This window comes from Epinephelus moara, chromosome 21 (genome assembly GCF_006386435.1).
Source record: "Epinephelus moara isolate mb chromosome 21, YSFRI_EMoa_1.0, whole genome shotgun sequence".
NCBI lineage: Eukaryota > Metazoa > Chordata > Actinopteri > Perciformes > Serranidae > Epinephelus > Epinephelus moara.
In genome coordinates, this window is record NC_065526.1 from 37,950,273 (window position 1) to 37,963,652 (window position 13,380).

Below are 13,380 nucleotides of genomic sequence, written 5' to 3' on the forward strand. Positions count from 1 at the left end.
TTTCTGACTATGATAAATGGTGTAAATTTGGCACTTGTGGTTTGGAAGGCATGTTTTCTTTTAAAAATCGGTAAAATAAATACAAACTACAGTCAAAAATAAAAAACTAGTAAACTAGTAAAATATTTAACATGCCTCCCCCTTTTTGCGCGGCACCCTTCCCCCTCATAAATAAGGAACAGTCCCTAAAACTCATAAATGCCATAATCATGAAACTGCCGCTCTACAGCAATGAATGACGTCAGCTACGCTGCGTCCATGTTTTGCTCCAGATTGAGGGGAGAGCCCGGTGTGTTTTCAGAGGGATTATACAGTGAACATCATTCACCACCACGGTCATATTTAGCTTTACACCAGTGGCAGACATATCCGTTACTGCTGTGACCGTGTCCATCCTACTTTATCGTTACGCTATTTGGAGATCGCGCGCTGCTGGGTGTGAATAAAATCAGCGAGCGGGGAGAGGAACGTGAAGAGCTGCACCGGGATTTCATCGCTGTGTTCCTACAGGGAGGTAAGCAACAACACCAGCATCTACCGACCACTGTCACCACCGCAGACACTACCGCTATCCAGCGAGCATGGCTGTGTGACTCTGGCTGACCGATGTGTTGGTGTGTAGGCTTTGCATTTGGCAAACATGTTTAACTCACGGCTGTACAAAGAGAACAGGTAACATCTTCACCTTGTTTTAGAAGCGCTGCACTTTTGATTATAGTTTCAACGTGTCACTGGTCATTTCACCTGCTGCTGCACAGTGACAATGACATTCAGGTAGCGATGTAGGCAGTGACTTCTTTAAGAAGTCCAGCATTACACATTTGACTCAGGTAAAATTCAGTTGAAATAGGGTGAAGTCTAGTAATGTGGGACACTTACTGGTAGATTACCAAGAAAAACACCTACAATTCTAAAGACTGTCCTAAGTGTTAGGCTACTTTTGTAATTTCTAATTATTCTCAGCTATATTCCTATAAAGAAAATATGTTGCCAAGTACAATATTTTAGATACTTTGGACTCTAGATGCCCTATGATATTGGCACGTCATCATTATGGGTCGATATTGGCTTTAAAATTAACGATCAGAACCGGCCAACATGCTTTTTCTTATTTTGCACAATGAATATTAAATACATTGAAAAGCATTCTATTGTATTTCTCCATCTGCTAGTGGGCCATTATGATAAGAATATGCATGGGCATTATGATGTTAAAGGGATAGTGCACCCAAAAATGAAAATTCAGCCATTATCTACTCACCCATATGCCGATGAAGGCTCAGGTGAAATTTTAGTCCTCAAACACTTGCAGAGATCCCAGGGGAGAGGGGGTAGCAACACAACACAACCTAACGGAGGCTGACGGCGCCCCAGATTCAAACGTCCAAAAACACATAATTGAAACCACAAAATATCTCCATACTGCTCGTCTGTAGTGATCCAAGTGTCCTGAAGCCCTGACATAAAAGTTGTTTGGAAAAACGTCATTTGAACTCTGTTTTTAGCCAGACTAATCCTCCGCCAAGCAGGGGCCGTGGCCAGTCCTGAATCCGTTTACCTGATAAAATGAGGGTCGGCTTTAAGTGGGTGTTTTTGTGCAGCTGAGACTCTAAGATTTCCTGTCAGAGTGGGTGAAATTTAGTGCTGCTAAAGTATCCTTCCATCTTTTGCACCAAGCTATACTTAACAATTCAATGGCATGGTTTGCAATCTCAAGGTCCCCTGATATTCTGTAGGCTCGTAGGAGGGCGGCACTTTCTCCATTAAGGCATGGGACACAGAGGTGGCAGTAGCCATGTGGGACTGCTGTAAGATATTTTTTAAGCACGCAATAAATGCCGTTAGTGTCACCATAAAAAATGCACCCTGGAGTTGGTGCCATTGGCGATAGAAGATGGCATTGACCATCAGCCTAAGCCTTGCCAAATCTCAACTCGTTGGATTATGACCAAATACTTGCAGATAACGGCATTCCCATCAGCCTACAACATCAATTGTAATATGTGTTTAGTGCTTATTTAGGAATGTTGGCATGTTAACACACTAAACTTAGACTTTTCAATTTTATACTTGCTAAACATCAGCATTCTGGCAACATTACTGTGAGCGCATCACTATGCTGATGTTACAGTTCAGCTCAAAGCACAATTTTGCTTAAGTGTAGCCCCAAAGAGCTGCTGTCTATAGGCATTTTTTGGACCAAACAGTTCTGGAGACTTTCTGAAAGGAACTGCCTATACCTTCAGGGGCTTTTTTTCTGTCTCCTCACACCAGCAATATGAACACTGAAATGATGTAAGATAATAGATTTTTAAAGATTTTGGTTGCCCTTGCCGCATTGGCTCATGTGTTCAACCAATCATTATACACCTATATCACTTATGGTTCCTCTTGTGCTGGGAGATTACCTGCTCTGGAACAGCGTTCTCAGAACTACAGTCGTTCGTAGTTCTTGCGCACACTCAAGAGCACACTTGTGCACATTTTGTGCTGACATCTTAATACAGAATAATTGGTAATTGCATTTTCTTCAATTCTGCTGTTGTATAATAATATACGATTTAAATATTAGAAATATTTGTATAACTGATAATATTTTTAATCATTATTTTGATTTTGTTTTACAAAAAGCATTATGGTCTTTTACATTAAACACTAACACTTCAGTTCACATCAGTTATGTTAAAGGGACCCAAGCTAGTTTGTGACTGATCATGCTAGAAAATATTTTGGGCAGTTCGGTCAGGTGGGACATAAAGTGACAAAACAGCCTTCTGGGTAAGTTATTAATAACTTAGATACTTATTGCATGAAATAGTCCACCTTCTCTCCCCTTTACTCTTCAAACACACACAGCTTGGAGAGCACCTAAATGCTTATCTCTGTTCTCATTCCTAGCAATTGAGCTACTATAATACATAAAGTTTGCGGGTTAGGTGGTTGAATAACACATATTTTTGCATCTTATGCTTTTTGTGTTACTTTATTTCCACTCCTGATGCTACTAAATATGACAATTTGTTAGGCATTCACTTTCTGCAGAAATACTTGCAATTCAGAGCTATTGACGTGTTGTTATTTTTTTAAATGTCTGGAGTACAGTGCTCCACCCTCTTCAGAATTTTAGTTGTATTTTCTTCCTCTTCTTATTATTAAATTTCTGTTTTCACAATACCCTGCTATCTCAATCCCTTTTATGGACATTTGCAGGGCGTTTACCCACTAGCACAAGCTTTCAGCTTTCACAGTGGGATTCATCTTAATAAGATGCAGACAATTCTGTGGTTTAAGAACACATTAAGAATCTGATGTAGAGGGGGTTATTGGACCATTTTAAATAACAAATGTAAGAAAAAACTTGGGAAGTTATTGGTGAATGAGGCCCAAAGTTGTTATAACTATAAAAAAAATTCCTTCGAAAACGCTTTATCCATAATATCAAATGACAAGAAAGAAGACCAGCCTCTGAAAGAATTCTGATTTCTCTGATATATATATGAATCTTTTATAAACGTACTGTGTAACTTACTGTAAATGCGGCCCTGTTGTTTTTAATCTCAAGTAACTGCATGTCAATGTCAATCACTGACTGTGTGTATGTGTGTGTGTGTGTGTGTGTGTGTGTGTGTGTGTGTGTGTGTATAGAATGCCATCTCTGTCAGAGCAGCTGCAGGAGGTGCGGAGTCGAGCCGAAGTGTGTCTGTACTCTGGTGGCAGGGTGGTGGAGGTGCGGGTTGGGGTGATGGCTATGGCTAATCTGCCCTTACCACCATGCTCCAAATACTGCCACATCGCTGCAGAGACCATGGTCATAGAAAACAGCTTCGGCAGCAACAGGAAGGAGGTGAGACAGAACAAGTGCAACACACATTATATGTATGAATTATATACTTTGGGGTTCTTATCGTTATATTTATTATTTAATAAGAATAGACACAATAACAGCAACAATGAGAATAACAAGAATACTCAGTATTATTATTTGAGGCAACATAACCGTACTGAGCTACATTCAGAGACCCAAAAAAGCCGCTTGAAATACAGTGATGACTCACTAAATCTATCTACTTATGGGTTTTGTTCTTTGTTGGTGTCAGTTGTCTGCTGCTTGTCAGGAGTCTCGCCTAGGTGACACGCCAGCCACCATCCCTCTACCTCCTAGTGACAAAGTTAGCTCATACATCACTTTAGAAACATTAATATGATACGTATGAAACGTACAAATGTAACAAATTGGTGGTTTGCAGGAATGTACAATGCCAACATTTTCCTCTGGCAGCAGGGCTGTCTTTTTCATGTTTTAAGATAAACTGGTTCTGATAAAAGACAAGAAACACATACACCATATTTAACATATTATCACATTTAAAGGAATAGTTTGCTTTCTCAGCTAATGCTTAGCAAGAAAATAGACACATTCACAGAATGTCAGAGGATGAATACATAGAAGAAAACAGAAGTTTTCAAATGTTCAATTTCAGTGTGGACAATGTTGTGATACATCTGCTTTCTATTCAGACATATACAAAATTCAAATTCAGATGGAGTAAATGACTCTACAGAGCCAGAACAACTGTGGGTGCAGGTGGATTTGAGATTAATTGCATGTTTCTATTTCAGATTGAACTTTCTCTGCTCTGTGATTCTGCTTCAGACCCTTGCATCTCTCCAGCGCCTGTCTACAGCATTGAACATTCTAGAAAAGTATGGCTGTAATTTGACAAATCCCAACAGGCCAAAGTACTGGAGGACTGTGAAACACAACAACCCAGTGTTTAGGGCCACCGTGGATGCTATTCAGGTAACAAAAAAACTATTATACAGTGTAGTGGAGTATTATAAGTGCTCTATAAAAAACATGCTAGGGATCAGAAAAACTTCCAACAAAAGAAAGTAATACAAAGACGGAAGTTACAAATTATGACATATTGATGGCATTTTTAGTCAGTCTACTTATTGCCTGCACTTGCAATTCCATATTGGCTTACTGATGGTGATGTAAATAAAAAAAAGTTAGCAGAGATATGAGCATTTTTATTGTTCTCACACAGCAGTCATTGTTCAGCAGCCATGAATATTTTAAATTGTACCCACCCTGGGGTCTCATTTATAACCGTTGCATAAGCACAAGATGAGGCCTGAACGACACTATTTTCCATGCAAAATTTGTAATCTGTGAAAACAAATTTGATGGGACGATGTGCACACCTGTAGGGAAACTCTAAACTAAGCTCGCAAACATGATCGCTTATAGCGCTACTTTATGATAAACATTCAAACCAGTAGTGTTATTTATGCTGGTGCTACTGAGCCATACCTTTTTCTTTTGCACCTTTCATAAAAGGAAATTGCACACAATTTTATAAATCAGAATATGCGCGTATGTGCACGCCACACATACACTTTTAGTAGGGATCCTACACACTGTTTTATAGATGAGACCCCTGGTCCTTCCCTGAAACTGCCCTGAACCAATCCTATCCCGAATCTTCCCCAGACCTGTTCCAGCCTGTGTCCTGACTCCTGATCTTGTCCCAAATGTGTCTTAATGTGTCTTGTGGTGGCTCAACACTACTACAATATTCTCTCAGTCCTGTCCTTTTTATTCGTGATCCCAGAAAATGATTTCTGATGCTGACTGACAGAACTTTTACATGAAGAACTCGGGCAAGTCTAACTTCATAGTCAGACTGTTTGGGAAAGTTAAGAAAAAAGCTGACTTCACATTACATTCTGTTTTTTCTTTCTGCTCCCAGGGAGGACGAGCAGTGCTCTGTCTCTATGGTTACTCCAATCAGCAGCCAGATGGGCTCAGCTTCCCTGATGATGTCACAGATCCTGATGTTGGCCGAGTTGCTGCAGTAACACTAGAAGTGATGAGTCTTAGGATGGAACTAGAAATGCTTATTAAGGTTTGGGTGTGTGTGTGTGTGTGTGTGTGTGTACAATTCCTGCATGTCTATTTGCTACTTAAACTTCAAAAATAGAGTTTGTATATGAGGGCTGGGTAATAATGAGGTATCAGTATTTATTTCAGCAGGATTGCTGCTGTATAATAGTTGTAGGTATTAAATCAATTGACAAGAAATGACAGTATCAATCCTTAAAAAAGCTGTCGATGACATTATTAAAGATTGACTGATTATGAGCAAAGACTGAACGAGCCGGAACAGACTGAACTCAACATACATAAAAGAACTTAGGTGATCTGAGAGAAGTGTGTTTGTGTGCACCTGCAAGCTAAAATCCTGTAAATTGCTTAGTTTAAAGTTTTTATTTGATTGCTTAGGCACAATCTTTGACACTTTAGGCTATTTTTGCAAAACTTCACACACTAATCACTAACTTTACACCATACACACCATTGCTTTTTCTGTGTGCGGGCAGAGCAGCTTACAATTAACTTGTCAAACAGGGAGTAAACACACAGACACGAAGGTATCCAAATGTGTGGATGTGTATTCTGAACATAACACACTATCAGTACAAATAAGTGTGCAAAGTTTTTTTTATCAAATATTCTGACACTCCTCAAACAACAAAAGCACAGTAGAAAAAATGGTTATTTCAGGAATAAAAAAACAAAAGAAAAAAATGAGACTAAATCCCCTGGTTATTGTGAGTCTGGCTATAAGACCTCATCCACATCACATGCGATGTTGTCATGAGCTGGGCAGCACATGTGCCAATTTCGGGGCAACTGGCAAAATAATGTAGCACTGTAGAGATCAACGTTAAGAGTTTTGCAGGGAGAGTGTTACAAACTAATTGTAAGCAGTGAGTTGTGTTTACAGTTTTGATATTACCAAATATGATATAAAAGCACAAATTGAGTATAAAGCAGAGAATGTGCATTCAGTTTGACACACTTGGTAAATACATTGGCTACAAGTTCTGGTATACCTGCCACTGTAAACCCCAATTCATCCATGACACAAAACTTAAATGTAAAGTCTACACAAATGCCCTGGATTGTCAAAATGACATAAAAACTTTATGTTCACCTGACACAAAAACTTTTTATGTTAATGCACTTCCTGTTTCAGAATTCATCTCTTTGCCTTATCCTAGCAATCAATACACTTAAACTTGCCACAATATATTTTCATAATTCAGTGAATTTTAAAAAAAAAAAGCTGTTGTAAAATGTATACTCTGTTTTAAGTTCATATGACATAGAATTAAATGCTCAAACAACAATGAAAAAAGTTATGTTAAACTGACATAAAATTAGTGTTAGACAAGCGTCATGTGACAACTAACAACAACGTTTATGTTATTGTATTGTACTATACTGTACTAAAAGTTTTGAGTGCAAGCTATTTCCAGGGAAAAAAAAGTTGAGTGAGTGAATTGGGGTTTACAGTGATTGCTTTGCACCTTTTGTTTTACTTTAAATAAAAAAGCATTAATAATATTTTTGGTCTGATTTCAGGAGGCTCATCCCCACCCTGAGTTCTATGAGAGAATCATTCCTACACTAAGACACAAGGTAGAGTCCATCATACCACCTTCATATCTGTCATCTCTTCACTTACATGTTTAATACACTGGCAAAGACTGTATTATGGGGTAAATCAATATTGAATCCCATGCTGCACAGAAACGAGGAATGGTTTATTTACAGGGGACATCTTAACTAAGTTTATTTTCACATTTTCTAATAAAAGTTGCTGACAAGCTGCATATGCCAAAAGGGTTTTTCAGGCTTGCCCATTACAGTCAGCCTATCAGTCCCCCCTCTCCAGCCACATGTCTGATTCCCCAAACCAAACCTTTCCTCTTCTCTTTTCCATCCACCAGATGCCCTCAGACTTTTCCTCTTCCCCCCCATTACCTGACTGCTCCACGCATCCACTCACCTGTTCCCACTTTTCTCATCAGCCCTGTATTTCTCTGACATTCCCTACCCACCTGTTCACCTGTCCCCACCTTCATCAGTCCTCCTGATATTCAGTGAGTCAGCCCATTTTTGTTCAATCCGTCCATTCCTCCTAGTGTTCTTGTTTTGTGCTGATGTTTTGAGCGTTTGATATTTGATTTTTACTTGTACCTTTACCCATCTACCTACCTGCCTGTTACCAATGTACCATCATATTGTGAGGTGTGGAGAATCGGTGAAGGGATGGGACTGCTATTTCAAGCACCCCCTGGAAATAATACATTCAGCACCTACGTCATGAAAATCAGTCTCTGCTCCTCTCCAATGACTGAGAGTGGCAGGTAGCTGAGTTCAATATGCTCAACAGGCAGTGACTTGAAACCAATGGCCGACAAAACTGCATGTCATTTCAGTTTATTGCAACTAGGCTGAAAACTTTGCCCTATTTAAATGCTATTGGGTTGCAAAGTCAGCTCTGTGATTAAATAAATAAAATGAAATAAGATTAAATAAAAGCTGTAGAAGTTTATAAACGTCGTTGTTGGTGATGACTTTTTATGGCAAATATAATGTTACCCATAGGACTTGGTGGAGATAATTTTTAGTGTTGTAAGTATTGTTCTATTTCATTCTTCCTGACCACCAGATCGAGTATTTGATATCAAGAAACAGCTTTGTTGATATTAAATACTCGATCTGTGTACGCATGTGATGGATAACCAGTGTCCCTCTTTTGCTTAATTACACAATGAAAAGCTGCATCTTTGAACCATATGCTTTATTTAGGACAATGAGTAAGAAATTAGCAGGAATGAATGATCTGAACTTCTTTTATGGGGCAGAAAGGTTCAGAACTAAAGAACCAAGAGAGAAGGAAACAAACCCCTCCCAAGTAAGATAAGATAAGATAAACTTTATTGTCCCAAATGGGAAATTCGTTATGAGCACATAGTGTGACATAGCTGCATAGCAGAGGATCAAAGTCTGGTAATTATGAGATATGAATAAATATTTGTAGGCCTGTGATATGAAACACAATAAATAAATGTTAAGGTCATTGTTTGCTGTGTCCGGTTTTGAAGGATAGCTGTACAATTTTTCAAGTCTGTCTGAAAATAATTGACAAATGTCCATGTGGAGATTACAATAGGTTTTGCTTGTTGTTTTCTGTTTTGATCATACTGGTGATTAAGATATCCATTCATTATGTGAATGCAATGTAAGTGACCAGGGACAAAATTCTCATTTTGTGCAAAAGTAAGCTGTAAAGTTTATCTAAAGTTAATATATCTGAGACAAATCAAATGTACCAAAATAACATTCATTTTAGCATAAACATACCTCTTTGTGTTTTCCTGGACAAAGTAAAAAGGCTGTCACACAGTAAGTCCATAGTAGGGCGGTGAGGAGAGCTCGGTCTGATGAAGCCATTGTGTCTGGTGAAATGTTGGTATTACATCACACTGAGTGGAACCATCTCTTTTTTGGAGTTTATGATGGCCTATAGTTCCAGTTCTTCAAGTCAGTTCTTACCCACTCTTCTCTCCTCTTAGGATGTGGGTCTCAACACTGATGCTGTGGTCTGCCACTTCTCCTCCTCTTCATGCCGCTCAGGCGGTCAGACCAAGTCTCTAGCCTTCCCCCTACACCATCATTCCTCCAGGGACGGCAGTCATGGCCAGTCTCTGTCCTCTAACCACCACAGTCTCAGGTCCATTCAGGTCTTTTCCATCTCCTCAAACAAACACCCAGGTAAGGAGAGTGTGAAGTACTGCATTGACTACTTGGTTAGTGGCTTACACCAGTGTACAGTGGTATATCCTAATGGGTCAAGGCACATAGTACTCTGGACTGAAAAATAATATACCTGGGTGTTTTGACATAGTTTTTTTTACTTCCAGTGTGTTGCTTTTTGGAATGCCAGTAACAGAGTATCCTCCTGACAGACTATCCAGCAGTTACTTTTCACCACCCAGGAACACTACAGATTTCAACATGGTCCTGCTTGCATGTTTTTGAGCATCATTTTATTCCACCATTTCCACCCCAGCAAATAATCTGATTATAGTTACTCAACCACATTGTCTTTAGAAAATTGACTTTTTAAGGGACTGTTCATTATTTATCAGAGAAGGATGGTGGTTGGGTCGTGACTTTGTTTTTTTGTTTTGTTTTGTTTTTGACTATCCATAAAGCTACAAATATTTTTCCTTGAGCCTCCCTGAGTGACTAGCAAAGGATGCATGACCCTCCCTCCACCATAAATTACTTATTTGATTTTTAGAGAGAAACTTACTCTTTGATGACTGAAATTCAAAAGTTAAAGACAAAAACCTGGAGTTGAAAAAAGCCTTGGTTTTTCACTCCTGTTGTGCATGCTGGTTAGTTCATGCAGACGGTTTATTTTTGACCAAAGTTTAAATGAGATCAGAATAAAGTGATTTTGATTGAATGTTTTAACAACTGAGTAAATGAATAGTAAATGAGGATGATATGAAATAACACAAAATCAACAGTATGTATAAATGGATTAAGGCAAGAGGTAACTCTTTTGTCAGTTATTCAGTTTGGCGATAGTGAGAGAGAGTATGTGACTATAGATAAACTGGGGACGCAGGGATGCGCAAAACCATTTACCTAACGAAACCTAAATTAAGATCAGAATAACTAAGTCTCGGGCGGCACGGTGGTATGGTGGTTAGCACTGTCGCCTCACAGCAAGAGGGTTGCCGGTTCGATCCCGGGTGTGGGAGCCCTTCTGTGCGGAGTTTGCATGTTCTCCCCGTGTCAGCGTGGGTTCTCTCCGGGCACTCAGGCTTCCTCCCACACTCCAAAGACATGCAGATTGGGGACTAGGTTAATTGATAACTCTAAATTGTCCATAGGTGTGAATGTGAGCGTGTCTGTCTTTATGTGTCAGCCCTGCGATAGTCTGGCGACCTGTCCAGGGTGTACCCTGCCTCTCGCCGCTTCATCCTCAAGAGGATGAAGCGGCGAGGATGAAGCAGCCGCTTCATCCTCTTGAGGATGAAGGATGGAGGATGAAGCGGCGATTCAAGAAGATGAATGAATGAATGAATAGCTCCCAGGCTTCCCAGCAGAACGAAGCTGGCTGTAACACAGTGGTGGAGGGGCGGTTGAGCCTGACTGGAACGTCCTTCAGGTGGCCCTCAAACATCGGTTCTCTTAGGCTGCAGAAAGTCTCTTGATTTGGCAAAGAAACCACTGCTTTGCGGACACTTTGATAGGTGTCTGGCAGCACTGGATCCGATGAATCTTTGATGGAGTTGCAGGTCAAATAGTAGCTCATCTGTTTAGCTGTGGCTACTCGCTTATAATGAGGTTGAAAACAATCTCGTTGGCCGTTCGATATTATTATCAAATTTATTATTAATGTGTATAAAAAATGTTGCAATTGGCTGGCTTCGTTGCTTCAGGTATAATGTTACTTAAGGCACAGACAAAAAGAAAGAAAACTCAGGACAGACAAGACAATCCTGGACATGCCGAGCAAAACTTAAAAGTTTTAAATAATTTCGATCGTAAGAAAAGAAAGGGCTACGCAGGAACCAAGTTTAAGAGTGTAACGGGTTAAGACATAAAGAGTATAACTAGAAGGAGGGACAGCAAAAGAAAGAAAAAAAATAAAAGTAAAATAAAGTAAAGGAACAAAATAAAGAGGGAAGAAAGAAGTAACAGGAAAGGAAAGAAAAGAAAAGGAGATGCGCCGAGCTCAATAGTTTTATCCGACCAGGTTGAGTGGGCTTGTTTGAGGCAAGGCGGGTCTCTTAGTTTAGACATTACTTTATTTCGGAGGAAACTTAATGAACTTTATTTTGTGAGATTATATACTTTAACATGTTACACTTGATAGACACATACTCTTCCCATTATGGTCAAAATTGGCTCTTAACATCAAATTAGGTTTAATATTATTATTATACCGCATATATCAGCAGAACACAAGTATAAATGTTTCATGCACAAACAAACCTAGTCTGCAGTTACTTGAACATTCTAAATGAGAAAGCACATATTGATAAAGACAAGTTGATTAATCAATCCAACTATATTTTAACTCGAATATGGGATTCCTTACGGGAACCCTTCTTAACTACCATCACAAGATGGCAGTATGACTTCATGTTAAATGAGGGATTAAACACATGAAATTATAACTCACTCATACTATGACCTACAAGAGTGGGAAAAAAATCATTCAACTAACAAACAAGGATTATGCACAGTTACAATGTTAGAACATGGATAAAATGTATAGTTTTACTTTCAAGAGACATTTCAAGTTGGTTACAAGAGGAACTTAGTCTCTGCTGCTCAGGAATACTGAATTTACGACTCACACATCTGTTTTTCTTATCTCATCTTCACCCGGGTGCGAACAAGATGGGGTAGCACCCATAGATGTAACAAAAAGGGGAGAGGATGTGGTGAACTTAAAAGCATGGTTAATGACCCTGGTCTGGCAGTTAATCTGGCTGAGTTGTCAAATGCTGATTAGAAACTTGGGATCTCGAGGGTTTCCAATTGACACCTTTACCACCCTTGGTGTCAGGATGAAGGTGAAAGAGTTCATCAACTTTGGGGTGAAACGGCCAAAGCAATAAACATTTGACCCTCAGAGTGGCCCATCTCATTCTGTCCATTTACTTACAATCTAGGTTCTGGAGGAGTTTAGAAGGCTGTTGTCCCTACACCCTAGTGCTTAATTTTCTTTTTGACATGCCTCCCCCTTTTTGCCCCACCTCCTCATAGGTAAAGACCAGTCCCTATGTTAGTGATACACCTAGACATACTGTAGACAGACTGTTTTGGGACACTGAATTGGTACATTGTATTTATACACAGTATTCCATAGGTTTATTTGCAGTGTTCTAGTAAAGTAACTTGTTTTGTGATAATGTGATGTGTGATGTGACAGATTATAGCAGAAAATAATGTGACAGTGTCTAGGACAGTAAACTGTTTTCTCTGTTTCAGAGAACTGCGCTATCTGTGGAATATTCCGCATCTCTGCCCACTGCCTCACTTGCCTCCAGGGACTCTGCTCAGAATGTGACAAACTGTACCACTCCTACCCTGAGAGGGCCAACCACCGTCGAACAGCTGTATCATCATCATCATCATCATCATATTCATCATCATCATCCCAAAACAGGAACAGTCACAGGTCAGGCAATATAAAACGGGAATACTCTGATCCACACGCAGTGCTGGATCATACTACTTGTCAGTCAACATCAATAACAGTTCACTCCAGGATGCGTTGAGCAATGTAACTTGTAAATGTGGAGTCAGCCATTCTGGAGAAAGATTTTTGATGTATGAACACCTCTCTCTCACTCCCACTGCCTTTGTCTTTATAAGTCCATGGTCTTTCCCCTGTCCTGTGCATGAGCACAGTGTGATAGTGTTATGTGACTCAGTCTGAGCCACGTTGTTGGTGTCTCATTTACAGAGCCAGGGCTGTGTATGAACAA

At 39.6% G+C, this 13,380-nt stretch overlaps 1 protein-coding gene across 1 annotated transcript in view; it reads left to right on the forward strand.

Annotated features, from left to right (window-relative positions):
* Nucleotides 1-311: 311 nt before the first annotated feature.
* Nucleotides 312-13,380, forward strand: part of LOC126382501 (E3 ubiquitin-protein ligase RNF31) — a 45,359-nt gene continuing 32,290 nt past the window's right edge. Inside the window, exons 1-7 of the mRNA XM_050032398.1 lie at nt 312-514; nt 3,646-3,844; nt 4,655-4,801; nt 5,757-5,912; nt 7,436-7,492; nt 9,436-9,634; nt 12,881-13,070. Coding sequence (XP_049888355.1) covers nt 3,647-3,844; nt 4,655-4,801; nt 5,757-5,912; nt 7,436-7,492; nt 9,436-9,634; nt 12,881-13,070 — 947 coding nt within the window. The 5' untranslated portion in view covers nt 312-514; nt 3,646. The remainder of the gene's footprint in view (nt 515-3,645; nt 3,845-4,654; nt 4,802-5,756; nt 5,913-7,435; nt 7,493-9,435; nt 9,635-12,880; nt 13,071-13,380) is intronic.